The following is a 27,998-nucleotide window of genomic DNA, read 5'->3' on the forward strand; positions in this document are numbered from 1 at the left end:
TGCTCTTTTTCTGTGACGAAAGCTGCACTGCTGCTTTCCAAACCACATCTGACAGGCGTGTTAGGAAAGTTAACACTGCTGCTGTCAGGCTGCAATTTTTTGGCACGTGTGTGTTTTGCTGACTATGCTGCACCCGTTTTGTGTCTGTTGAGAATACTACATTGATGCCGTCTACATTGCATATGTTCACTGGGTAGCGGTGCTTGCCCAGGTCGTTTTAAGTGAGAGCAGCAAAACCTTTGGCTCTGTCAATGTTTGTTTTAAGCTGAGTGCTTGAAAAAACTGTACAGAACGCATTCTAGCAAGTCCAAACCCTGGAGTGCAAACGACATTTGCACTCAACATGTTTCAGGTTACAGTTCACAACTAGACAAAACTGAAGCATTTCACCCTTTAGTCAGAATAATGTTTGCACATGCTTTCGTACAACTGACAAAAACATAACATTTTGCAATTATTTTAAATATATTTCATTCAGCAGTTCAACATGTTCATTGCCAACTGGAAGGATTACACAGCGATAAATAAGGCTGTATGAGCTGTCTAAATCAGAAACAGTGGGTCCCTCCAACATGAACAAGGAATGACAAGCTGAAAGAGACGCCGTGATCGTGCCAGCGTGCACATTGGCTGTCCAGACGCAAGCTGAAAGACACGCCGTGCACGTGCCCATGTGCTGTCCGGGCCCAAGCTGATGCAGACTCCGTGAGCGTGCACATCGGCTGTCCGGGCGTGCACATCTTTTGTCTCCCTTCGCACACCAAACCGACAACAATAGCCTCGCCAAGGCGAAACAGCGCATGCGCTACGTTCGCTAGGCGAGACCTAAAAATGAACTGACACACACACATAAGCCACCTCCACACCCCGTGCAACGCTGGAAAACAATTAGTATGGGCGCAGAACTTTGAGTAACTGGCGAAGCTCTGATTTTCATCTCAAAATATTTTATTTCAGGAACTGTACTGTATTTGCGTTAGTTTAACCCCTGACGAGTGACACTGGGCAGGACTCCTAATGCCACTGTGGTTCTCATGTTTCAATTTTAGTTGGAAGATCAAGTAGTAATTGCTGATCCACCCAAGGAATGAGAACATTGCCATGGCAAACAGCACGCCCTTTATGCAATGATAAAATATATTTTCGAGTCTTTTGTATTCGGTGTAGATGCACTAGGACCGCTGCCCTATGTCATCTTACAGACCCTGCTGATCTGAGGTCAATGGAAGGGATTCTGTGCTTCAGCGCCACTTTTCCGAGATACACTGGATTTTTTTATATTTAATACATTTATTGGTTTTTGGTTAACCTAATAATGAAACCATCGACACAGAGCAATACCCGAAACCCCACAAGGGCACCCTCCAAATAAGACAATTTGTCCCCATTAGATGATTCACTTGTGAGATTGTAATATTCTCCCCAATTCCCCGCCGGATTTTTTATTTGACTGTCGATTCCACTGGGGACCAATCAGGGCTTTGAGGGTCAGTCTGCGGTGGGTCTGTCTGGTAAGGCTGAGAGTGAGTCTGGCTGCTGGACTCCACCCTTGCTGGAACCTGTTTTGAGGAGCTTTGGTAAGGCTTCTCTGCGGTGTCCATCAGGGTAACACTCTTGCAAGCTCTGCCCTCAGTCTGGATTCCAACTGACCCTCTTACCTTGAGCAATGATGGATAAAACTTGCCATATTTGATGATTTCTTGAATTCATTATCCAAACGAAGGCCTGAGTCAAAGGTGACACCCCGAGTTTTACCCTTTTGAATTAGGTAGGGCAATTAAAGAGTGGGAATCAACATTGTTTTTTATTTCTTATTTCTATCAAACGGTATTCAAAACATAAGACATTAAGGGGTATTTACAAGAACATATATATTAAAATACATGTATGCCCTTCTCCGGCCTTCACCTCCAGGAGAAAATCTTTGTTATAAATAGCTTTATTTATTTTTCATACAAAAATATTCCCATGATGTCCATCCTCCCCTATAGGCAGACGTCGCTGTCCTTCATCCAGATGTGTATGCAATCTATACATTGAAAGTTCCGACGTCACTGAATGATTAACCAAAGTGGAGTACTTGTAAGTTTAACAGAAACTGCATACTGTCTTGCAGAAAAAGTGCTGTCTTTACAAAAATAAATGCTGCCTTTTCTTTAAATAGCTCTCAGTTTAAAAACATTGGTTGCTCCATACCCACATGGCCACACGATTTGCAAGTAACACGGGAAGTTGCAGGTCCACTTTTCAGCCTCCTCAAGCCTGTTTCTTTGGGTTTGGTTCAAGTCCCACACACGTACTTTCCCGTCAGTCTGTTAAATGTACATATTTTTACAAATGTTTTGATGAACCGGGAACACACAACAAACACAAGTGTAGTCACAGTTACTGGATCCAGACAGTTTGTCATATTTCATCAAGCCCTCATCTGCCCAGGTTTCACTCAAGGCATTTGATTTCTCAACGGCCTCCTATACATTAAAGTAGAGCTACGCCTAGGAGTCATGATGTATCTGCAATAGAGTAACCTTCTGCCCTGAACCATCCATCCTCACTCTTGTGGACTCTTGAACCTTCAAAGTTATGTGGATTCTGTTCCCCTTCTCACACCTTTGGCATCTGTTCCATGAGAGAGATGCAGGTCTCATTTCTGGACTTCAGCCGTCTTGTCCTCACACACAAACAGAGAGTTCTCCACATTTGGTGTTGCCTCCAACATGCTATGTTGGACCGACTTCTTGAACGAGACAGACTTGCTGTTGCGGAAGGACTTTTTGAGGGCGCGCCGGAAACTGGTGCCAGCAAAATAGTACAGAAGAGGGTTGAAGCAGCTGTTGGAGGCTGCCATACAGAGGCTCAGGACCACAATTTTCTGCAGGCGGGTGGTCTCCGTACAGTCGCTCTGGTAGGTGGATGCAAAGTGGAGGTGAACTGTCCTAACCACATGGTACGGGAAGAAGCAGAAGAGGAAGACGGTGAGGACCACGCTCACCAAGGCCACCGAACGTCGCCGGCGGGGCCCACTCTCCCCCAGTTCCTTTGTGACCCCTCGAAGTTTGTGAATGATGCGGATGTAGCACACTGTGATGGCTATAAATGGCAGGAGGAACCCAATCACCAAGCCAGAGTAGTTCATGATTAGCACACGCCCCAGGTATGTTGGGTTCCGGGGCTCGAAACATTTAATGGTTTCATTCACATAGTACGACCTGGAAACTAGGAATGGGGACGTCAACAATGAGACAAGAGCCCAGATAGCGATAGAAATAACCACACACCGCCTGCAGTTGAAAATCCGCCTAGTCTTCATAGGGTAAACCACAGCCACATAGCGGGAGATGCTAACCGCGGTGAGGAAGAGAATGCTAGTATACATGTTGACGTAAAAAGCATATATGCTGATGCCACACATGGGGTCCCCAAAGATCCAGCCCTCCTTCCTCTGATAATAGTCAATGCGCAACGGCAGGGTCAAGGTGAAGAGCAGATCTGAGATGGCCAGATTGGTCATGAAGATGGAGCTGGGGGCCTTGCTGGGGAGGAGGCGTAGAAAGACGTAGAGCGCCACTATGTTGGAAGTGAAGCCAATGATGAAGGTGACCACGTAGCAGGTCGTGTAGATGGGGATCTTGAAGTCCTCACTGTCACAGTAATGGAAGGATGAGTTGTTGGCCATGCTTGACACCATCAGACCCATCACCGGGCATCAGACTGAGACCTGGAGGGACAAGAGGAGCAGAGGTCAGACCAACCAACAGGATGTATATTCACTTTCACCAGTTTCTAAGCTTTCTCATATATTTTGAAAGTATGTTTACAACTGGATTTACAGGTGGTGCAAAGTTTCTCAAATGTCTTTCATTCCCTAAGCATTAGTCTCATAGGTGTGTGTACATAACCAGGAGCCTTCAACATCTCTCGCCTTCAAAGATAACTTCAATAGCGAACTGGGCGTATGAGTAAAGTTGCTGCTCTTTCACTGCCATACACCAACTGCCCCCCAGGGGTCACTGCTGTACAACATCCGTTTTGTAATCCAGTAACACAGACCATTCCATACTGTGACCTGCCACCAGGTGTCACTCCTGTGGAAAGACCCATCTGCTCCCTTCCTTTATGGTTGAAATCACCTCTGCTACTTCAACCAGGTCCTGTAGACAGTGCAAACCTACTCCCATGCATACTGCATGGACACCGGACACGCTGTCAAGACGCAACATATATTGTAGTTTGAGAACCCAAAACAACACATTTATATCATAACACATATTGATCAATGTCAAACTTTCACACAAAAATTGTTGCAGACTCTTCAAACTGCCACTTACACTTGAAACTGGACCCGATTACAGTTGAAACTGGTCCCGGGTACCAGTTTATATAATTGTATGTTTCCTGACACCAAAACCCCTGTGGAATCATTAATAGACCATATTACATGGCTATCCATGTTGTATGCAAATCAATGTCAAGCATTCCTTCTGCAATCAATTAAAGAAGTGTGAGTCGTCTTCTGTGGAAAAATAATTAACTAGAGTCATACATTACTGTATCCCACAGTATGAAATGTATGTTATGGCGACGAGGTTCTAAAGTAGGCTAAATAAATGTTTGGGCGAGGTAGATAGGAAATAGCAATTTTTTTTAAAGCGACGGAGAAGGCTTGGGCCTACCATTGAGGAAACTAACCTCTGAGACAATATTGACTCTTGGATCTGCAGGGTCTCCATCCTGGGGCTGATAAGAGAGTTCATTGGAAACCTGACGAGTTACTGGAGTCGAAAGGGCTTCCACTGTTTGCTCTTTAATTAAAAGGGCTTTTGACTCAACTCTCATTTCCCACTAACGTCCAGTGTTTGGTAGCTTCATCGCTCGCACATCAAAGAGAGATTGGACGTCAAAGAGAGATTGGACCTACTGCATCTGTCGCATTTACCCTGCTCCCTCCTGGCCAGCAAGATGTTTGGGTTCCACCATCTAAACATGAAGATTCCATGGTCTTATGCATTACCCTTCACTGCCCTCCCGCTCTCCTGCCCTGGTCTCAGTCTCTGCTGCACTCACAGCCATTGTCATGCAGGAATCCTTACCATGGCCAGGACTAGGACCCCAGGGGCAGATCAGCTCTGCTGGTGCAGTGGGCAGGATAGTAACAGGCTCCAAGCTGTACGGCCAGTAGACCTCAAGCCCCAGCCATTATTCCAGTTGGGAGGCTCAAGGGGCAGGCCAGGCCTAACAAAGTGGCGGATCCCCTTTCACTTTGTTAACCCTTACCTGGCTTCCTGAGGGATGAACGTGGAGGATGAAGAGATGGTCCATGTCCTATGAGCCAAGGAGGATGGGTGGGGCAGCTGAAGAAGAAACAAAGAAAGGCCCCTTTCCTCTCCAGCTGAATGGACTATTCCCAGGCTGTGGGCTTTCAGAAAGATCAAATAAAGGTGTTAACTAGGGGCACTAACAAAGGTCAGCGCTGCTGAAGAGCCACAAAGGACACTTATGACCCTTATATTGGACGTCATCTCTGCCGAGGGCCAGTACCAAAGTAAAATCCCACAGAGACCATACACTGGGGCCATTTAATGCACTCATTGGAGACAGAACCAGCCCCGCTAGCGCCCTTTGTTATATGAAAACTCCCTCACTTTGAGTCCTTTATCATCTCAGTTATCTCTTAGACGCTGAAAGATAGATGTGCTCTACAAAGGGAACATTCATGTTTAAAGGTTCTCATCCCATTTCTGAGTTTGCTGATAATTCTTTTACTTGTTTTTGTATAGCGCTCATGCAGAAAGGAGTCCGCTTCAGAGCACTATTATACCCATAGCAAGATCGCCTGGCTGGAATCCTCACTCGTGTCCTGCAGCACACTTTCTTCAATCTACCACAAAGAATTTATGTTTTTTAATATTCACCTAATGAGTTCGAAATATTCCCGATGAGAGCAGAGGAGCACTGAGACTTGAAAACACAATTTGAATTCCTTAATTTCAGTTTTATTCTATGGATGAATTTTATGAAAGAATGGATTGTTTTTTTTTTAAATGTCGGGAATATAAACTGCACCTCGTCTTTGATTAAAAGAAACAGTTCCATATGTATTAAAGTGAAGAGTATTTCTGGGGATGTGGCACCAATTAATTTGACATCACTAAATTACATAACTGACATTATGTATGCGTTAAACCCCTCCCCCCGCTTAAAGTCTACTTAAAGCTTTCAGACTGACAACCCTCGCCCACATTTAGGGATCACCGCTGGCCCCGCCCCCCTCTGTGCCTGGACAGGAACTGCTGCCGTGGAGCTTCCTGTGGGCGGCCACCAAACTTTTACAAAGCTTTGTTTTTCAAAAACAAACTCCCAAAGTTGGAATGTGTTATTTTAAAACAAGAAACTAATTACCCTCACACCCAGGTAGTTTTTTCATTGCATGGGAGGGGGATTCAGTTGTGTTTTTTTTTTGTCGGTCGTCGCCTACCGGGCGGTGCGGGGCAGAAAAATGGACACCAGGCCTTTCACCCTGATTAGGGCAGGGGGCGTAATGTCCTTCCTCCTAGAGCCCCTACTCTGTTTGGCTATTGGAGGAAGCGTTCCGTTGTTGGATCCAATGGGGGCTGCTTCAACAGAAAGCAGACGTCCTCCTGACCCTGAATAGGGTGGGTGGCCCATCTGCTTGACATACAGGTGCTCTGTCGCGTTTGCGGTAGAGTATCATGTCTGCGAAACTATAACTCATGGTTTCATCCTATATCGCTTTGCAACATGGACTCATCGTTTCTGACGAGAAGGTCTTTCTTGATTCCAAAGTCCTCTTGATTTCCTCCTTTCTGCACTCTTCTCAGTTGTGACCATCATTAGAGGCTTGGTTGACCTCCATCTTGCCTCAGCCCTCAGGATAGATTCACTCCAGATTTCTGAGTTGCAGGTTTTTATCTTCTTGGTCCTAGAGAAATATGTCTGCTGTTTGTCCTTTCTCAGAGGCCTGGTTAGCAATGCTTTAGGATGTCTCTTACAGGAAGAGTCTCTGAAAGCTTCTGGTTTCCAGAGCTAAAGAAGAGTTACTTTACAAGTCTTGAAAGTTTCTAGCCGGAGACACTTTCCTTACAAGTCTTGTAAGTCTCTAGCAGAAGGCACTTTCCTTGCAAGTCTTGTAAGTCTCTAGCGGAAAGCACTTTCCTTGCAAGTCTTGTAAGTCTCTAGTGGGAGGCACTTTCCTTACAAGTCTTGTAAGTCTCTAGCCGGAGCCACTTTCCTTACAAGTCTTGTAGGTCTCTAGCGTGAGGCACTTTCCTTACAAGTCTTGTAAATCTCTAGCATGAGGCACTTTCCTTACAAGTCTTGTAAGTCTCTAGCAGGAGGCACTTTCCTTACAGGTCTTGTAAGTCTCTAGCATGAGGCACTTTCCTTACAAGTCTTGTGAGTCTCTAGTGGGAGGCACTTTCCTTACAAGTCTTGTAAGTCTCTAGCGGGACGCACTTTCCGTACAAGTCTTTTAAGTCTCTAGCGGGAAGCACTTTCCTTACAAGTCTTTTAAGTCTCTAGCCGGAGGCTCTTTCCTTACAAGGCTTGTAGCAGGAGGCACTTTCATTACAAGTCTTGTAAGTCTCTAGTGGGAGGCACTTTCCTTACAAGTCTTGTAAGTCTCTACCAGGAGGCACTTTCCTTACAAGTCTTTTAAGTCTCTAGCGGGAAGCACTTTCCTTGCAAGTCTTTTAAGTCTCTAGCCGGAGGCACTTTCCTTACAAGGCTTGTAGTGGGAGGCACTTTCATTGCAAGTCTTGTAAGTCTCTAGTGGGAGGCACCTTCCTTACAAGTCTTGTACGTCTCTACCAGGAGGCACTTTCATTACAAGTCTTGTAAGTCTCTAGCCGGAGGCACTTTCCAAACAAGGCTAGTAGCGGGAGGCACTTTCATTACAATTCTTGCAAGTCTCTAGCGGGAGGCACTTTCCTTACAAGTCTTGTAAGTCTCTAGCAGAAGGCACTTTCCTTGCAAGTCTTGTAAGTCTCTAGCGGGAGGCACTTTCCTTCCAAGTCTTGTACGTCTCTAGCATGAGGCACTTTCCTTACAAGTCTTGTAAGTCTCTAGCGGGAGGCACTTTCCTTACAAGGCTTGTAAGTCTCTAGCGAGAGGCACTTTCCTTACAAGGCTTGTAAGTCTCTAGCGGGAGGCACCGGCTGCTCTGTTGGCTTTATTGTCACTTTTTACGTGACTAAGTTAGTCCCAATGGGCACTGTTATGAAGCCTCCCCTAGGAGGGAAACAAATGAACCCCTCAGTCATATGTGATGAGGGAACTCTGTACAGCTGTGGGGGGGGGGGTAATTTTCAGGTACAGAACCTTATTGATCCCCCAAAGACAGTATGCCCTTAATGTGTCACAAAGAGCTCCCGTTGTTAATAAAAGGAACAGGCAGATCCAACGTGTAGTAAGTGCTAAAACTGAATATAGTGGTTGGTGCACTTAAGCTGAATCAGACGGATCATTGGCAATTCTCAGATTGTATTTCAGTCCAGTGACATCAAGCATTTATGCTTCTTTTGGAGAAATGACAGGTAGCAAATAAAAAGAAAACAAACCACAGGACATGCCAGAGGCTTTGGCGTCAATAAATATACCTTTAATACTTATTCTAAACATGGCCTAATATATTAATTCCTAAAAAGATTTCATTTAAAAGGGAACAGCCATCAGTGCACGCTGCCTAGCAATGCAGGTACATTCTCTGCTGGTCTGGCCCTTAATATTGGTGGATTCTTTCCTGCTGCGGGTCCTTCTCAAGGTCTGGAGTATCTGCTCTTGATTGGTAGAGCTATCCTACTAGACTGTAGGACAACTCATGGGCTTCCTTGTTTGACATCTGACAATCATCTTGATTGATTTCTCAGTGTCCTGGTCCTCAACACAGCAAGAGGACCACACAGCCTCTGCCTCAAGATACTGAATAAATACAGAAAAGCCCTCTAGGAGCTTACATATGAGGATACGTCTCCTTGACGAATGATAAATTAGATGGATAGAATATCTATGAGGACTATGCCTTTTCCTTGACTAGTAATGCGTAGAGATGCGGACACTGACATCTGTGGAAGCCGCTGCAGCAAGGGCGCATTATGGACTTTAGGTGGAAGAGGTTCAACGATATGCGACACTTGTACGGATTCGTGAATCCATGTGAGTTTGATTACAGCGATCTATTGAATACCGTGAAATAGATGAAAATGCTTGACATATAAGCAGTCGTATTCTGACTCTGACATCTTTGCTTAAGGTACAATATATTCAGAAGTGTTTTGTGATAAGATACAAGTATTGTCTGTATATTGTTAGAGACCACGTTTGTTATTGTTAGTTTTGTATCTTACAGCAGGTGCACAAGGAGGTGATCTGGGCTCCAGCATGCTAGGATTGCTTCCCTACAGCCAGCGTAAGTTTCCTGTGGGTGGCTCTTGCTGGCTTGTCAGATGCACCACCACTGTCTGTTCAGCTATGACCTGAGCAGTTTGCAAAGTCTCAAATAAACATTCAGAACAAAGCTGATAAGCCCGGAGGTGGTGAACACCGTGGCGGCTGGTGGATTTTGAAAGTGGCGAGGTGAAAAATGTTGTACCCTAATGTAATAAGCAAGTGAGCAAAGCAAGCGAGCCCGAACTGCAAAAGGAGGGTGCGGGGGGGTTTCTCCCCGCAAGAACATTTTGAAAAAAATTGATTCAAATGGTGGATTTTACACCACATAGTTACTGCAAATTGTTGAAAAAAGGGGGATCCAAATATAGCATTTTGAAGTACAAGTGTGAAGAAAACATTAGAATCAAATCAAAAATGGGCCCAATCCTCAAACTGGTCTGCCTCAAAATGACCCCCAAGCCAAGCACATCCAACCATCGGAAACAGGCCCTCTAAGTGTTTCCCACCTGTAACACATCTCTGAACCACCTATGTTTTCATTGTATAAAATAATGAAAATGCTGCAGTTTGTTCTTATTTATCTTATGCACCTTACAACCATTGACAAAGCCTATAGTCCTGGCTGGTTGTAGGTTTAATGTCACTCGTATTATACATCTGGAGGCAATGACAGCAGAAGCACAATACCAGTGGGGCAGCAAACTATGCTAAGTACAGATTTTTAGCTTAACAGTTTTAAGCCACCCTCATAATTACATCGGCTGTCCCTACGAGAGACCCCCCAGTTTTTTCATCCCACTTAAAGCCCTGCACACACAGACGGGTGTGTGTGTTTCTTTTGTATATGGAGGGAGGCATGGAAGGAACAAAACGAAAGGCTGCGCATGGTTTGAGATGGGCAGGGGTTGCTAGTCTTTAGGACATTACACTGCTTTGTTTGGCAAATGCTTCTTGCGAGGGCAAACATAGCAATATGTTATTGGGAGTAAGACCTTAGAAAAGAAGAGGGTCATAAAATGCTAAATGTTCCACTGATTGGTTTTCCTGTAATAATCCATAACTTTGAAAGATAAAATGTGCTCTGCTTGCCAGTGCTTATCATTGCTTACCTTCATTGTTTCTTTTTTAAGATTAATATTTTTGTTAAATTTCCATAAGGTGGAAAGACATAAGTGCAACAAGAAAGTGTCCATAATGAAAGAAAAAGTGTAAACCGTAGTGTTGGGGAAAATACCAGTTGCTGATGGGTACGCAAAACTCTACTCTGCCATTGATATTGTATGGATTATTAAATTGTATGGACTATTAAATAACTTGGCTGGAAAGTCACTGTAAAGAAGGTGAAAAAATTTTGTTATTTGCTAAGAATAGCCTTTACAACCATTGCAAGTGCATTCTCTGAACATGGTAGGATACATTTAAAGCATAGTTAAAATAATTCCCAATAATTCATCTTGCCAAAATATAAATGACTCAGTTAACTTTTATTCAAAACAAATGAAGAAATATTCAAGAAATCTTTCCTTTTTTACAAATTTCATGGAACATCGAGTAATGCTTTTATCTGCTTGTTGCCAGTGATTCTTTTATAAAAAAAAAAAAAAAAAAGATGGAGAAGAAGAGAAAAGAAAGGAAAAACGGCAGAGGGTAAAAGGCTTGTTACAAGCCTAATGCCAGGGCTGCAGAATGGCGTATTGCTGAATGCCAGGGCTGCCTAATCTTGATTCCACCTCATTCCTCTTTCTTCGACCACCATACCCTTCCAGTTCCTTTACCTCATTCTTGCAGGTTCTCTTTCATCACAGCTTTCCCCTTGTCACTGGTTTTCTACCTTTCTCTTCCTTCTTCTTTCTGTTTTTCTTTATTTTGCTCTGAGTCAAAGTCTGATAAAAAAAAGTCCCAATCACTTAAATGTAGCCAGTGCCCACCAACTGGCACCACCTACACAAATTAAGGACTGCTTGTCATAGCAAAGCTCATGCACTAAGCAAAGATTGTGGTGCACAATATTTGAATTTTCTGCAATCTTGCTGCTGCCAAGACCTTAAAATCAAAAGGTCAAAGACTTTCATTTTAGTCTACACTCTACGTTTTTCTGAGGCTGGTAGAATAGAGAATGCAATACAGATGAGCAAAAATAATGCCCGGCAAGTTGTCATTTATACATCACAAGGAAACAACAACATGGCGGTTACAAGTCCTATATAAAAAAGAAACTATAATGATCTTATTATTCAAACTATAACTATTTATTTTGTGCTATATTGTCATTATTAGGGGCCAGTTCAGGCAATCTGAAGCCCGAGGTGACATACACAACACACAGTGTTGTGTGTAACGGATTTTCATAAATGATTACCTATTTTAAGCGGGATCCATACAGCTCGACTGCAATGCACACGTCACGTTACAAAAGGTGGTCGCTCCAATCAAGCAGACTTGAACCAGAGTGCCACTGCCACCTGCGGTGCATATGCGAATAACTGACACAGGACGATTGTTTTGTTGGGTAATTATGAAAGGGCACCCGCAACGCCCCCCAGGACCAGTGAAGAAGCATTCATCATCGACCTTCATTCTTGGAAGAAGGCGCATGACTGCAGGTGCTGTTCAGAAGCCATTCACTGGACAATGTTCAAACTCTGGGCGCCAAAGTTCATTTAATAGGGACTTTTCATGGTGGGAGCTAGTTCACAGTTATGCTACCCTTTTAGCAGGGCTTTAAGTGGACCGGGTCTCACCGGTGCTGAGCACCTGCAGTGTTTTTTAAGGGGGCCTCGAAACGGGTCTCCATGTCTGTTTTGTGCCCTGGCACAGGCGGTCCGTTTTTTTTTCCGGACTGCAGTGACAGCAGGCACATCGATGTGCGCGTGGTGAGCGTTGTAGAGGAAGGGAAATCCTTTAAAGAGAGTCATTTTTTTAGGTCTCGCTGAGCCCAGCGCATGCGTTGGCTCGGAGAAACATTTTGGAGGTGAGTTTTCAAAGTCCTGCTGGCTGGCCTAGCGCTTGCATTCACACGAGCGTGCACGCGCGAACCGCTAGCCTTCAGCAGCACTTTGAAAACTCGTGCTTTAGCGCGTCATCGCAATCACTTTCGCTTTCAGAGTGATCGCGATGACTTTCGCTTTTACGGCCGCGCGGCATTACTTTTACTGCCGCGCGGCCAATGCTTGTTTCTTTATCTTATACTGTATTGCTGTTAACAGTCTACAATAAAAAACAATTAATAAAAGGTCGTAGAGAACGAATACACAAGTATATTGCAGTTTCTTCATCTTCTTTTAAATCGTCTGATTTTGCCACACATCATCCAAGCTGCTCATGAAAAACGCTGCAAGTTTAATGTAAAAGATTATTCTATATGTCTCTTGAAAAAAAATAAGACAAATGTGGGAGCTATCTTTGGCTTAACAATTGTAATTTCAATTCCCGGCAGCTGTTCCTAAAATGTAAATACACTTCAGAAGCAAGGCACTGCATACTGTCACCGGTGAGGCGCAGATTTTGCTTTCGCTTGAAAACCGTCGAGTGGTGAAAGTCCAATCAAGAACAGCTGAAAATGACCTGTTTCCTGCTGCTGATTCACATTACATCCTCTGCACATGGCATTTGGCAAATGTACTAAGCAGAACACGTAGTACTTCGTGAACTGTGCAGAATATTTTGCAAACACTTTTTATCACATAAGTCAAGGCTAAAGTAAATACAAACGGGATTTCGCCCTGGAGATGGTTTGTTTATCCCCTAAATTTTGAAATGCTGTTTTTTTAAATTTATTTAGCGGCAACGTTTAACTCACGCTCAGAAATGTACTTAGACAAGAGTAAATAGATACCTTTTATTAACAAAGGCGTTATCTGGGGTGTCAGGGTTGTTGAGTGCGATTCTGAAATTACTGATAAATATACTGATAAATATAACAGCTACATTAGCACTCACCCAGAAAACAAGCGTTTGCATAGCCAATAGGTCTTGCTTTTGGGACCTTATAAGTGTTTATCCATGTAACAGTTGATGTTGTTGGACCAAGGATATTGTGCTGCATAACTAAATACTTATAAGGTCCCAAAAGCGAGACCTATTGGCTATGCCAATGCTTGTCTCTGGATTTCCCTTCTCTTTTTGAAACTCAGGAGCAGGAACATTGCCGTGGTGTCACCAGGACTTTAAGTGGAATTTTTTTCAATATTATATACAAGCCATAGTTGATGTGTATTTATCTTATGCAGCTAACAACCACTGACAAAGCCAATAGTCTTGACTTGTAGGTATAATGTGACTTATTGTATCATATATCTGGACGCAATGACAGGAACAGCAAAATACAAGTCTGGAGGCACACTGTGCTAAACACAGATTTTTAGCTTATGTGTTTTTAAGCCACAGCCTTAATAACATTGACCAGGCCCCTTTGAGAGACCCCCCAGTTTTTTCATCCCACTTAAAGCCCTGCCTTTTAGTTAAAAACGACGTAGATTGGTAATGAGGCATTTTAAACTAACTGGTGTGTATCTTTGATAGATCACTGCAGCGCCGCTCTAAAATTTTTGATGCTCATATGCTCACAAATCACTTTTAAGCAGTACAGTTTTCATGTAATTAGAACCACACGTGTCTTAATAATACACATCTAACGATCACAAGACAAGCGTAGGCAGTGTGAGAGGAAAGTAAACCAAGGTCTTTACATTCTGCATCCAAATGCATGATACTTACTCACTTTGTATCCTTTCTAATGCTACCCCTTATTTATCGAATCAAAACATGCTGATGTGTGCTCCACATGCAGCAGGGGCGTAGAAAGGGAGTTCTACACGTACTGATGTAGTTGGCATAGCGTAATATAGGACACAGAGCCAAAGAGTTATGTATGTTATAAGGAGAGAGCTCAATTTTCAAATGCGATTTAGCTCCCAATTAGGAATTTTTGCATTCAGTGCGCAGACACCACCGTTTCCAGCACTTACTTTCCATCACAACGCACGTGCGCCACGGTGCGTCCGACAATAAACTGCTCTTGTGTCCTACTTCATCCATCCATCTCCCTCTCTCCTTGTTTTGATCCCGCATTCCCCGGCAGCCAGGACCTGCTGCTGACTGTTAGCATCCAAAATCACACTCTGGTGCAACTTATTACCAATGACGGGGCTAAAAACTGAGCTCCCACTTCTCCTGTCAGGGAGCAGATGCAGGGGGCTAAAAACTGAGCTCCCACTTCTCCTGTCAGGGAGCAGAGGCAGGGGGCTAAAAACCGAGCTCCCACTTCTCCTGTCAGGGAGCAGAGGCAGGGGGCTAAAAACTGAGCACCCACTTCTCCTGTCAGGGAGCAGAGGCAGGGGGCTAAAAACTGAGCTCCCACTTCTCCTGTCAGGGAGCAGAGGCAGGGGGCTAAAAACTGAGCTCCCACTTCTCCTGTCAGGGAGCAGAGGCAGGGGGCTGAAAACTGCGCTCCCACTACTCCTGTCAGGGAGCAGAGGCAGGGGGCAAAAAACTGAGCTCCCACTTCTCCTGTCAGGGGGCTAAAAACTGAGCTCCCACTTCTCCTGTCAGGGAGCAGAGGCAGGGGACTAAAAACTGAGCTCCCACTTCTCCTGTCAGGGAGCAGAGGCAGGGGGCTGAAAACTGAGCTCCCACTTCTCCTGTCAGGGAGCAGAGGCAGGGGGCTAAAAACTGAGCTCCCACTTCTCCTGTCAGGGAGCAGAGGCAGGGGGCTGAAAACTGCGCTCCCACTACTCCTGTCAGGGAGCAGAGGCAGGGGGCAAAAAACTGAGCTCCCACTTCTCCTGTCAGGGGGCTAAAAACTGAGCTCCCACTTCTCCTGTCAGGGAGCAGAGGCAGGGGACTAAAAACTGAGCTCCCACTTCTCCTGTCAGGGAGCAGACGCAGGGGGCTAAAAACTGAGCTCCGACTTCTCCTGTCAGGGGGCAGGGGGCTAAAAACTGAGCTCCCACTTCTCCTGTCAGGGAGCAGAGGCAGGGGACTAAAAACTGAGCTCCCACTTCTCCTGTCAGGGAGCAGAGGCAGGGGACTAAAAACTGAGCTCCCACTTCTCCTGTCAGGGAGCAGACGCAGGGGGCTAAAAACTGAGCTCCGACTTCTCCTGTCAGGGGGCAGGGGGCTAAAAACTGAGCTCCCACTTCTCCTGTCAGGGAGCAGAGGCAGGGGACTAAAAACTGAGCTCCCACTTCTCCTGTCAGGGAGCAGAGGCAGAGGGCTAAAAACTAAGCTCCCACTTCTCCTGTCAGGGAGCAGAGACAGGGGGCACTCCCGCCGTCTCCTATAAATGGAGTGATCGCAAAAATGGATCCGATACAGCTGGCTGCACTGCTTGGGGGAACAATGCTTCAGCAATCACACTATTAGTTACACCTCGTCGAGGTATGTCTTCTTCATTCCGTTCTCCATCTATGAACAACTGTGTCATTTGTAAAGTGCCACACCTCCACCTGAGGTATATTTACGAACATGTGTGTACATTCAGGCAAGAGCACATTCCAGAAAGCCACACGATCTTAGATGAATAAACTCGAAGAACCAAAAACACAAAACTTGAACATGAGTTGTGAGCAACCGCTTGGAGCTGTACACGGTTCATTCCGAGCGCTGACTCTAAGCACATATTCCCGCATAAAAAAGACACACTTAAGCCATTCTCAAATGTTGCCCTGTCAGCAACACAACCCAGTTTTACAGGCTCTTCGAAGCTATGGACAACATTTTACATAACCAACGAGTGGTGTCATACCTCCGCAGTCGGGGCTCGCAATTCAGGGAGTGGGGGGTTGGGGGGACTGAGAACAAAAAACAAAAAATATAATAAAACTTACCTGACCGGGTCCCCCGCACGCCGCCTCTGCTCCTGGGCCGGGTCCCACGCCTCTGCTCCTGGACAGGAACAGGCATGCTCCCTCCCCTCCTGTAACCAATCACAACACTGCAGTGGCAGCGTTGTGATTGGTGGGGAGTCCTGGGCGGTGCCCAGACGGGCACCAGTAGGGAGGCCATTTTCTCTATGCAGCCTACATAGAGAAAATCTAGAGTGTGCATGACTGCTTTGGTCGGCCCCAGGGCCACTGATGCAAGACACTCCTTCTTGACCTGACCACCCTCCCGCCCCCAACCAGGCATTCGGTCATGCCCACCCCCAACCAGGCATACCCCTGCTGTCCGCTTTCTCGCAGCGCGGGCAGCAGAAATTAAAATGGTATTTTAAATACACTTTTATTTTCTGCTTCTCGCACTGCGAGAAAGCAGTGGGGCGGCGCCCAGACGCCCTAATGGAGCGGCGGCCACTGGATAAACAGACAAACAATGGATAATTTCAATGCAAATTTAAATATAGTGAAAAACATGTAGCAAAAGATTGTAGTATATGGCTTCCCTTGCAAGCATCTATCATAAACAACTGGATCATAATCTGGCTACTACTGCTGTAATGCAGCGTCGGTGGGTAATAAAAGTAATTTGAGCGGAGGAGCATCGCCCCACAAGCCCCAGACGTGAAAAATAAAATAGTAATAATGTTTATTTATTACGTTTTATTTTTCAGCAACCCGCCCTGAACTAAGTGTCAGGATGGGGCGGGGTCAGCGCTGCCGAGTGGCAGCAGCAGGTAGCTGTGCACTTTAAAATGTGCGTGTCTCTTTGGCCGGCCGCCTTGTGACAGCCAGCCAGACATGCGCATTTTAAAGTTCTCTAGCCTAGATGTATTAGATAACTGGGTTCGAGAAAGCACAGGGAGACATCGTTTACCACGCATCCATTTCAACGTGGTACTATTACATCGTAGTTTTCACTACGCAAGTTGTTATATCGACTTGCACTGGAGGGCGCTGTAGACTAAGGAATAGTGTAAATTACTGTTTCCAACACCTTCCCTACTGTATGTAGACTGGAGTTGGAATAGTAATTCACACTATTCCGAAGTCCAGCGCCCCTCCAGCGCAAGTCGATGTAACAACCTGCGTAGTGAAAACCGCGATCTAACAGACCGCATTGAAATGGTCGTCGATGTATCGTCATACATCAAGCACAGGCCTCCAGTGCTCTTAGGAGTGCTGAGAGAGCCTACTCTATCCAATCATGGAGCTGCTTTTATGCTGTGAAAGCAGTGCCAGGATTGGGCAGTGCCGTTTCCTGCATTGGGAGCTTCTAGAAGACACCCGTGGGAGGACAACGTAGCCCAGTGAAGGTAAGTGAATTATTTATTTTACTTTTTTGTGTCACCTGCCCCACCTGCCCCATTACCCTTGGTACAAGCTAGGCACCACTGTGCTTCCCCTTAGATCCACCCTCTTGTATGGGCTCAAGATTCACTAGCACAGTAGCAGAATGGCAGTTGGGGATCTCAGCTGCCTTCTTCCAACACTCAACAGACCAGATAGAGGCAGGAGAACATTGGAGGTGCTGTACGAGCTGCCGTCCTTTCAGACCTCTGCAGACCAGCAGTGGCAAGACGAAGCAACCCTTACTGAGCGGCGGCTGTCACAGGACTAATGTCAGCATGTAACTGGCTCCTTTGGCCAGGGAGGTGGCAGGAAGATACCCAGTGTGATATCGGTATATGGCAGAAGACCACGGATTTCTTTTTATATTTGGATTTGGGTGAAGAGTGTTACTTTCAGAAGGTGGTGGGGGTGTGATACAGTCAGAAGGTATGCAACCATTATCAAACATACGGACTTCTGACAGATAGCCCCTTGGGCGCACTGCTTGTTTGCTGTATTCTGAAACAAGCTAACTGTTGAGTGACAGGTAGCCCCTTGGGCGCCCTGCTTGTTTGCTGTATTGTTAAACAAGCTAACTGACTTCCGACATATAGTCCTCTGGGTGCACTGCTAGTTTGATGTATTTTGAAACTAGCTAACTGTTGAGTGACAGATAGTCCCTTGGGCGCACTGCTTGTTTGCTATAGTCTGAAAAAAAGGAAACTGTTGAGTGACAGATAGTCCCTTGGGCGCACTGCTTGTTTGCTATAGTCTGAAACAAGGAAACTGTTGAGTGACAGATAGTCCCTTGGGCGCACTGCTTGTTTGATATAGTCTGAAACAAGGAAACTGTTGAGTGACAGATAGTCCCTTGGGCGCACTGCTTGTTTGCTGCATTCTGAAACAAGCTAACTGACTTCTGACATATAGTCCTGTGGGCGCATTGAGTGGTTGCTGTATTATGAAACAAGCTAACTGTTGAGAGAGAGATAGTGCCTTGGGCGTCCTGCTTGTTTGATGTATTCTGAAACAACCTAACTGTCAAGAGACGGATAGTCTCTTGGGCGCACTGCTTGTATGCTGTATTGTTAAACAAACTAGCTGTTGAGAGACAGATAGTCCCCTTGGGCGCACTGATTGTTTGATGTATTCTGAAACAAGCTAACTGACTTCTGACAGATAGTCCCTTGGGCGCCCTGCTTGTTTGCTGTATTCTGAAACAAGCTAACTGTCGAGAGACGGATAGTCCCTTGGGCGCCCTGCATGTTTGCTGTATTATGAAACAATGAAATTGGGGGTGGGGAGATGCACTCCTTCCTTCTTGCTTTTTTTGTCCATTTTGAAACTGATTTAACTTTATCGGCGTGCAGACGTGTTCTGCGCTTCGCCTCTTTGCGCTGCATTCAAAACAAATCAAGAGGGGGGCCATCACTGGTTCCAGCAAGCTAAACAGCCGTGTCGAAGTATGAATCCAATGAATTAAATTCAACCATATTTTTAACTGCCTTCTATCCATATATTTATCCACTAGTTTCTCATCCATTTTTCACTGTTCATTCAATTTGTTTTATCCATACCATTGCTTTTACAAAGATATTAGAAAAGTCTTCAGGGCACAGGTTGATTCCGCATGTCATGATGTTTATTAAAAAGAACCCAATGCATTTCGGGAAAAAATCCCTTCGTCAGGAGCATCTAAAATATAATATAAACAAAATTGTATTTAATCCATCATCATTCTTAATATCATTATAATATACGTTTAGAACCAACAACATACGTTTGTTATTACTCTAAAATGCGTAAGAGGAACTCCAGTGCATACAACTATGCTTATTCACATGTCAAAATATAATTAATTGCACTTAAAAAATACCCGATTGAACTCCCGTGTCAGCATCCGCATTTCAACTCTTTGTAAAAGCAATGCTATGGATAAAATGAATTGAATGTACAGTGAAAAATGGATGAGAAACAAGTGGATAAATATATGGATAAAAGGCAGTTAAAAATATGGTTGAATTTAATTCATTGGATTCATACTGCGACACTGCTGTGCAGTATTATGAAACAAGCCAACTGTCGAGAGACAGTTAGTCCCTTGAGTGCCGCCTGTTTGCTGTATTCTGAAACAAGCAAACTGTTGAGTAAAAAATAGTCCTTTGGGCGCACTGCTTGTTTGATGTATTCTGAAATAAGCAAACAGTTGAGTAACAGATAGTCCCCTTGGGCGCCATGCTTGTTTGCTGTATTCAGAAACAAGCTAACTGATTTCTGACATAAAGTCCTGTGTGCGTATTGAGTGGTTGCTGTATTGTGAAACAAGCTAACTGTTGAGTAACATGTCATTACTAAACCAAGGAAGATTGGCAGCTTGTATATATGCATTAATACAATCGTTACATTTGGTTCCTGCCATGTTGTGCTTATCGGTGAACAAGGCTGGCAGCTTCTCACACCGTTCTGATCTAAAGTGCCACCTGTCTTGAAGTGCTGGGCAGCATGGGCCACGTGCACAGCTAAGTGCGACCATAAAGTCCTCTTTCCATCACAGCCCGCTACTGCTTAGTATAACTGGCTGGGACCGCAGTGACCTTGGAATTTATAGTTTCTTTTCTGTGACCTTGGCTGAGGGAGTTCTAAGGGATCCCACAGGGGACTGTTTCAAGCGTAGTGAGGTGTTTTCTCCCCTCTGCACCTACACATACACAATCTGGAGACTAAATCCCCTGTCCCTCTGATTCCTACGTCCCTGGTGGGGAATGTGGGCTAAGCAAGTGGTAAGAATTTACCAGCATCTTAAGTCATGCCTGTAAGTTCCTAGGATTCACAGAGGAAATCTGTTGGAGCTTGGCATTGGAATGCACATGATGTACCACTAAGTGGTCGAATCATGGGAGTAGATTCATAAGAGACGTGAAAATGTGCTTAACGCTTGTAAGACAAAGGAAACCTTTACATATGTCAACCAATAAAGAGAGGATACGTTCGGAAATGGGAGCTAAATTGTTCTAGAGCAGATCATCATGGAAGATTTTGACAACTGTATGGTTTTGGTGACCTGCATGGAGTAAAATATGTAAACATTCACATGTTGTAAGCATGAGGGAAAAGCCTTCCCCTGAATAGACAAGTGCGTTATTGATACCTTTACGGACAGCCCCAGCAAAAGTATCACTTCTCCATCAGTCACAAACAAAGCACTCTTCTGTCAGCAGCAGATATGATTCGATAGAAGGCCGGTTTAATGTCAGTATCAGGTTTACCAACAGAATTGCCATTGGGGCTGGTGTTTTGTGAAGGATGGGAATTCTGCTAGGATGTGTGAGTGAGTGAGTGAGTGAGTGAGTGAGTGAGTGAGTGAGTGAGTGAGTGAGTGAGTGAGTGAGTGAGTGAGTGAGTGAGTGAGTGAGCGGTCAACATCTGAACTTTGCAAAGCTGCAAAACCTTCACGTTAAGAATCACCATTTGGAGGAGGTAGTCTACAGTAGGAAATCTGCCTTATGATATCAGGATACTGCAAAAAATAAGACGTACTCGCCCCATCGGGGTCCCTGAAAAATGTTGTACAACAAATACATGCACACAAGAGGAAATAAAATATGTGGGATTAAGGACATGAATCATTGAGCTGCATCATCAAAAGAAATCATGACTAAAACAACTTAACGCAATTAACAATAGAAAAGGCAAATACATCTTTAGCTATTGCAAGAAGATTGTATGTGAGAGGATTGAGTACAAAAATATTGTGCTACAACATGATCGCAGCCAGAATATTGACTATTTCTAGTGAAGGTAGTATTGGTAGGTAAGTATAGATCTACTATTCTTAACTCCAAAGCTAAATACTGAGAGGATCTACGTATTGACAAGGTACATACACGTGGAAATAAGACAGTATAGCTTTACTTACCATATATATTAAAAAACTATATATATATATATATATATATATATATATATATATATATATATATATATATATATATATATATATATATATATATATATATATATATATATTACCTACTGGCGGTCGCCAGTAGGTAGTTATAGTTAGGACCCTGTTTCCATAGGAAATCCGCAACATTCTATTTTGAATAACTTTGGCGCCGGTCGACGAATCCTCGCGAATTTCTCAAAATAGGTGGGGCGCTACGCTCCGCTCCTACCCTGAAAGTCTCGGGGGGATTCGTCAAGCGGGGGCTGAGATAAAAGGGGGGTCCCAAAACGCGTTTTTCCCATGCATTTTTCCATAGGACCTTTAGACAGGGCTACAGCCCGAACGGCTGAACAGAATTACTAGAAATTTGGCAGAGAGGTAGTCCTCAGGTCAAGGAAGTGCCTTTTGTAGGTTTGGTGTAAATCTGTTCAGTAGATTCTGAGAAAATAGCCTTTAAATCAATATATATATCTGAGCCAGCTTACGGTACGCTTACCGTACGCGTACGGTGGCGTGCGCGAGCGCGATTCTGATTGGCTCTTAGATCTTAGTAAACATTCGAATCGGTCGAAACCAGGAAGCGGTGGCCGCCATTTCGTGTGTTTCACTCAGGAAAAAAAGAGTGATATCTTGAAAAGGGGGCAAGGAGGAGAGTTACAGACCCCCTAACATTTGTAAGGGGGTTAAAGAAGGACAGAAAAGTACAAAGAAAACATTTATTGATTTTAAAAAAATCGCGAGGTACGCGTACGGTAAGCTTACCGTACGCGTACGGTAGAAAAAAAATAAAAAAAATGAAATGAAATGCAGATTTAAGAGTTTAGATATTAGGGGGCTCTAAAAAGAGCCGTTGTGTTTATGAAGTTATTTTTTAGTGGTACCTACAAGTAAGTACCGATGCAGAGTCTAAGGTTCAAAAGGAAGACTCTGTTCCCTTCATCATTGAAGTGCACACCATCTCCTCTATAAATGTCTTGCATGTCGTAACGCAAGTTGTTGTGGTAAATGGAACCCATACCATAGTCACGGAGGAAAGCAGAAACAGATTTGTTGACGTGCTTTCTTGCTTTGTCAATCTGCGGACAGAAATGATTGGACCAGTTCCATTTTTGCCTTTGGCATATGTTGGAAAACACAAAGGCAGTTATAGGGAAAAGTGAAAACAGTTGTGCAAAGGTGTCCTTCATAAGCATTTCCAGACCTACCCCAGTCAAAGTGCCTAGGTCATTGCCACCACAGTGCACTATTATGAGGTCAGGGTGTTGGATTTGCATGAAGGATTTCACCAATGGCATCAATTGGTGCCACTTTAACCCTCTCTGACCAATCCATTTAATGTCTACATTTGGCAAAGCAAGGTCTCTCACAATACCTGTTTTCTCTGCAAACTTTTCACTCCAGAAGACATAGCTGTGCCCTACAATCCACACTGTGAACATCTTCAAAGGAGATCTGGATGCACTCAGGAGGTGTAATTCAGTAGAATGGTAAAAAGAAATGAAAGACAGTTTGGAAATGGAGGCATACATATTTTTTTATAAAAAAAAAAGAACTGATTGGCTGTTTCATACCATTCTACACTAAAAACTAGGCTGTATGTGTAAATTTATAGAAGCATGTTTTGTATTGGTACAGAAAAATGTGTTACCAAAGAACAGTACTATGGATTTGCTGTAAGGTTTGAAAAGTCAAGCACTCTTGCTCTGTGGAATTGAAACATTGTTTGGCGAACTTCTGACCTAACTCCACACAGCAGTGTTCCATGAGCTGTTGCTATGGTAGCAGGCAGAAGTCAAGTTGGGGGAAGGGTACTAGGCAGAAGTCAAGTTGGGGGAAGGGTACGTTTGGAAAAGGGTTGGTTTTCAACCAATAGAAATGTGTGATTACATTTGAAAAAAAGGGGGAAGCACTGAGATTTGAAACTTACATGTATATGTGTGGAAAAATAGAGGGAAACTTTGCCATTATCTGGTTCTGCTGAGAGGAGAGAGGTGTAGAGAACAGAGATCCTGGCTCTGATAATCTGCTGTTTGAGTGCCACATTTCTTTCACAACTAACTAATTTTAAAGGTGAGGTTAGAGTTTGAGAGGAGATGTATATGGTAAATTAAGAAATGAATAATAGAAATGTAATTCTTTTTGTTGAAGTTGCGTTTATTATTTTCTGTTTTGGGAGAAATTTAAATGTGAGGAACATGTAAAATAATATGGACTATGTTTTCACGATAAATTAAGGTGTATTGGTATAAAAAAAGAATAGTTTAAGGGTTTGAGGTTGGACTCAGTAATGCAAATACATTCAGCATCACTAAGGCTGGTTGCCCTTGGTGGAATGTAGGCAGTCACCCAGGTTACACATGTTGGGAAATATAGGCAGAGATTTATTGCGTTTTGCTCTGGTGATTTCACAGTTGCATTAGTAGGAAAAAGGGGGAGCGATTTTTTGGTGCAGAAGCAGACTCTTAGCACACACCCAGCTCCTTTCCATGTATAATCATGCACAGTATTTACAAGCGAGTGGGGTTTGAGGTTTCAGTCTGTAATGCAAATACATTCAGCATCACTAAGGCTGGTTGCCCTTGCTGGAGTGTAGGCAGTCACCCAGGATACACATGGTGGTGGTCTGAAAAAGCAGTCTGGACATGGGCTTTTTTTAAAATCTGAAAAGTGGATTCATAATGTGTCAGTCTGTAAAAGTGATTATCACTTGCCAAAAAAAAAACAGTAAGTGTGCATTCAAATTGGCAAAGAAATTTCGTTTTGTGACTAATGTGAAAACATGACTCTGTGTGCAAATAGGAATTACATGCAGAGATTTATTGCGTTTTGCTCTGGTGATTTCACAGTTGCATTAGTAGGAAAAAGGGGGAGCGATTTTTTGGTGCAGAAGCAGACTCTTAGCACACACCCAGCTCCTTTCCATGTATAATCATGCACAGTATTTACAAGCGAGTGGGGTTTGAGGTTTCAGTCTGTAATGCAAATACATTCAGCATCACTAAGGCTGGTTGCCCTTGCTGGAGTGTAGGCAGTCACCCAGGATACACATGGTGGTGGTCTGAAAAAGCAGTCTGGACATGTGCTTTTAAAAAAATCTGAAAACTGGATTTATAATGTGTCAGTCTGTAAAAGTGATTATCACTTGCCAAAAAAAAGAGTAATAAGTGTGTTTTCAAATTGGCAAAGAAATTACGTTTTTTGACTATTGTGAAAAGAAATGTAGTAATATATTTAAATAAAATAAAGGATTTTTTTTTAGTTTTTTTCAGGTATTGCTGAAGAGCAGTGAACAAAATTTAAGATGCCTACAAAATCCAGAGTTCAAAAAACTCACAAAAAAAACCTATATTTGAAGACAACTGGAGGACCAAATGCTCATGTTGGGAAAAAGAAAAAATCTTCTGGTAAGCAGAAAAAACAATTTCTAAAAAATATATTCAAAAGAATGAAAAATGTACAAAATGTCTGTACTGGAAAGAATGTTAAGAAAAGAAAAGGACAGGAAAAAATTGAGAATTTAGTTAATGCAAATATACCTTCTGCAACTGAAAAGATTTACATAAATAGAAAAACAGCGTTTAAAGAGATACGTAGAAAAATGTTTCAGAGAAGAGTTATGTCCAATTTGATAAAGGATGTGAAGAAATATAAGCAAAAGACTAAGTTTTATAAAAGAAAAAAAGAAATTGAAGCCATTGCAGCAAAGGCATTAGAATTAAAAAGGAAACTATTCATTTTAATTTTGAATAGGATGCGTACATTAGACAAAATGGTTAATGTACTGAAATCACATAGCAAAAGGAAAAGAGTAGTGAACAGAACAAACTTTTGTAAAGTGTTTTTAGGAAAGTGGATGCATAGTTCAAGTAGTGAACCTTTTTTTAATGAAGAGAGCTATTTTCAAAGTAATAGTTTGCTGCATGCAGTTGACACCAGAGGTCGTGCTTACGAAGTAAAAAATGGTTGCATAATGGAGAAGGAGATAATGGTTCCAAGAGATGAGGTACAAGTGATGGCGGATGAGGCTATGGGGAGACGTCCTAAAGCCCCAGTGTACACTTGGAATTGTAGTAGTATTTGCACTGTGCGTCAGGAATCTATTGACAAATTTCGTGAGTTTCTAAGAGAATATAGTAAAAAAAGTATAAAACAGAAGATTAAGGTGCTTCAAAGTCTGGATCCATGCAGAGTGAGAGAGAATACTGGTTTGCAGGGTCATTCTCTGGCTTGTCTATCTAGAAAAGTGTGTAATAGTGTTTTCCATCATTTTAGGATGCTGGCTGTTCATCATACTGAAATGAGAAAGTGTGTGAGACGGTTGTATTTTGCCAAAAGTCCAGCAATAAAGTTAAATGAATTGAATAGGGCTCTGTTCCGAGGAACGGTATCAGATGTAGAGAAGGTTGTTGATGAAATTCAGTTTTGTTACTTTGGTCCTGAACAAAACAGTGCAGAGAAGGACACAGTAAATGAGGAAGAAGTGGAAGAGAATGTAGAACCCTCTGTAAGTAACACATTTAATGATCACATAACAAAATTTGCAATAATCTCTAATGAAAGACCACATTTTACTTGTATTTGTTGCCGCAGAACTCATTATAGAAAACAAACTAGGAATGTTGATCTCTACAGAAAGAGTGAAAATGAAGATAATAATAAGTGGAAGGATTTTGCCACATATATATTTCTTGAAAATTGTTTTGATTTGGGTGAAGATCAGCGTATTTGTAAATACTGTTACAACAAGTTAGAGGAAAATAGAATGCCGACCAGAGCTGTACATAATAATTTAGAATTGGATGCTATTCCTGCTGAACTTTCTGAATTAAATACATATGAGTCTATACTCATTCAATGTGTTCATCCGTTCCAGACCATAGTACGTATGGAGCCCAAAACGGGTAAATTACCTCCTTCAGATTTACTGAGAGGTTTAAAAGGTAGAGTGGTGTATTTGCCCTTGGATTTGAAAAAAAATATGGAAACTATTGATGCGGATACTTTGGAAACTGAACCATTAATTATTCTGGTTAATGGTGTACCTACAAAGAATAAGAAGATTTGGCAGGAGCTGGTAGATGTGCGGAAAGTACAAAGAGCAAATTTGTATTTGAAAAGGAATAACAAATGGTATGAATCAATTTATATAGAAGAAGAAGAAGAAGAAGATTTACAAGAAGACACAGAAACACCAACTGGACAAATTGAAAAAGTGGACAAGTCAAAGGAAGAAGAAATTTATGAACATTTTAGCATACATCCTCTTCATTCAAAAGAAGTTATGGGAGACAATATTGATCTCTTTCAGATGAAGAAAGCAAAAGGAACTCCCGTGAGTGTATGGGAGGAGAGCTTGGAAGCTCGATGTTTTCCCCAGCTGTTTCCTAAAGGAAAAGGAGGACGATACGATGAACGTCCGGAACAGATTCCAGCTTCTGAGTATCGGACTACAAGACTATATGCTGAAGATCCCAGATTTCGACAAAGTATTCCTTATTTGTTCCATCTTTTATTTGAAAGCGACTTGTCTGCACTGTCTTATGCAGTAAATCACATTTTAAAAAGTGGAGTACATTTACAAAATGTGTCTGCTAAGGATTTTATGGAGAAAGTGCAGCACCGAGATGATCATTTAGAAACACAACTGATCAATCTGATGGCTTGTCAGCGTGGGACAAATGAATATTGGTACCGACGCCATGGTGAATTAAAATGCATGTTACAGAATTTAGGAACACCAACATGGTTCGTTACACTAAGCTGTGCCGAGTACGCTTGGGATGATTTACTGGATTTTCTACGAGAGGCAAATTCAAACATTAAAAACATCGAATACAAGACAGCAGGAGAACTGTGCTCATTGGATCCGGTTAATGTTTGCAGATATTTCAATCATAGATTTGAGGCTATGATGTCCTTCATCTGCAATAAAAAAAATCCACCTCTAGGAGAAGTAGTAGATTTCTTTTGGAGAAAAGAGTACCAGGCAAGAGGTGCTCCTCATATTCATATGCTGTTGTGGATCAAGGATGCCCCAAAGTTTGGAACAGATACTGATGAAGCAGTGTTATCTTACATTGAAGAATATGCAACATGTGCTATACCAAAAAGCACAGAAGAGAAAAAGTTAAAGGAGCAAGTTTTACGTTTCCAAAGTCATCGGTGTGGAAAATACTGTCGACGGAAATACAAGAGCAAAGATAAATACTACACTAAATGTCGATTTGGATTTCCTAGACCTGTTCTTTCAAATGGAAGAGTAAACAGTTTTATGTCAGCTGTGAGACATACTATCACAAGAAAATCACCTAAGAATACCTACAACCTTAAAAGAAAAGAAGAATCAAAAAATATAAATGACTACAACCCAGTCATTTTATCCATGTGGAACGCTAACATGGATATACAGTATGTAGCTGACAATTCTATTGCTGTTGCTC

At 43.0% G+C, this 27,998-nt stretch overlaps 1 protein-coding gene across 5 annotated transcripts in view; it reads right to left on the reverse strand.

Annotated features, from left to right (window-relative positions):
• Positions 1 to 1,785: 1,785 nt before the first annotated feature.
• LOC146782925 (cysteinyl leukotriene receptor 2-like) overlaps positions 1,786 to 27,998 on the reverse strand; it is a 392,506-nt gene continuing 366,293 nt past the window's right edge. For all 5 annotated transcript variants that reach the window (XM_085637978.1, XM_085637979.1, XM_085637976.1 and 2 more), the window contains one exon: positions 1,786 to 3,718. In XM_085637978.1, coding sequence (XP_085494104.1) covers positions 2,645 to 3,697 — 1,053 coding nt within the window. In that variant the 5' untranslated portion in view covers positions 3,698 to 3,718 and the 3' untranslated portion in view covers positions 1,786 to 2,644. The remainder of the gene's footprint in view (positions 3,719 to 27,998) is intronic.

The sequence above is a fragment of the Triturus cristatus genome, chromosome 12 (assembly GCF_964204655.1).
Source record: "Triturus cristatus chromosome 12, aTriCri1.1, whole genome shotgun sequence".
Lineage (NCBI taxonomy): Eukaryota > Metazoa > Chordata > Amphibia > Caudata > Salamandridae > Triturus > Triturus cristatus.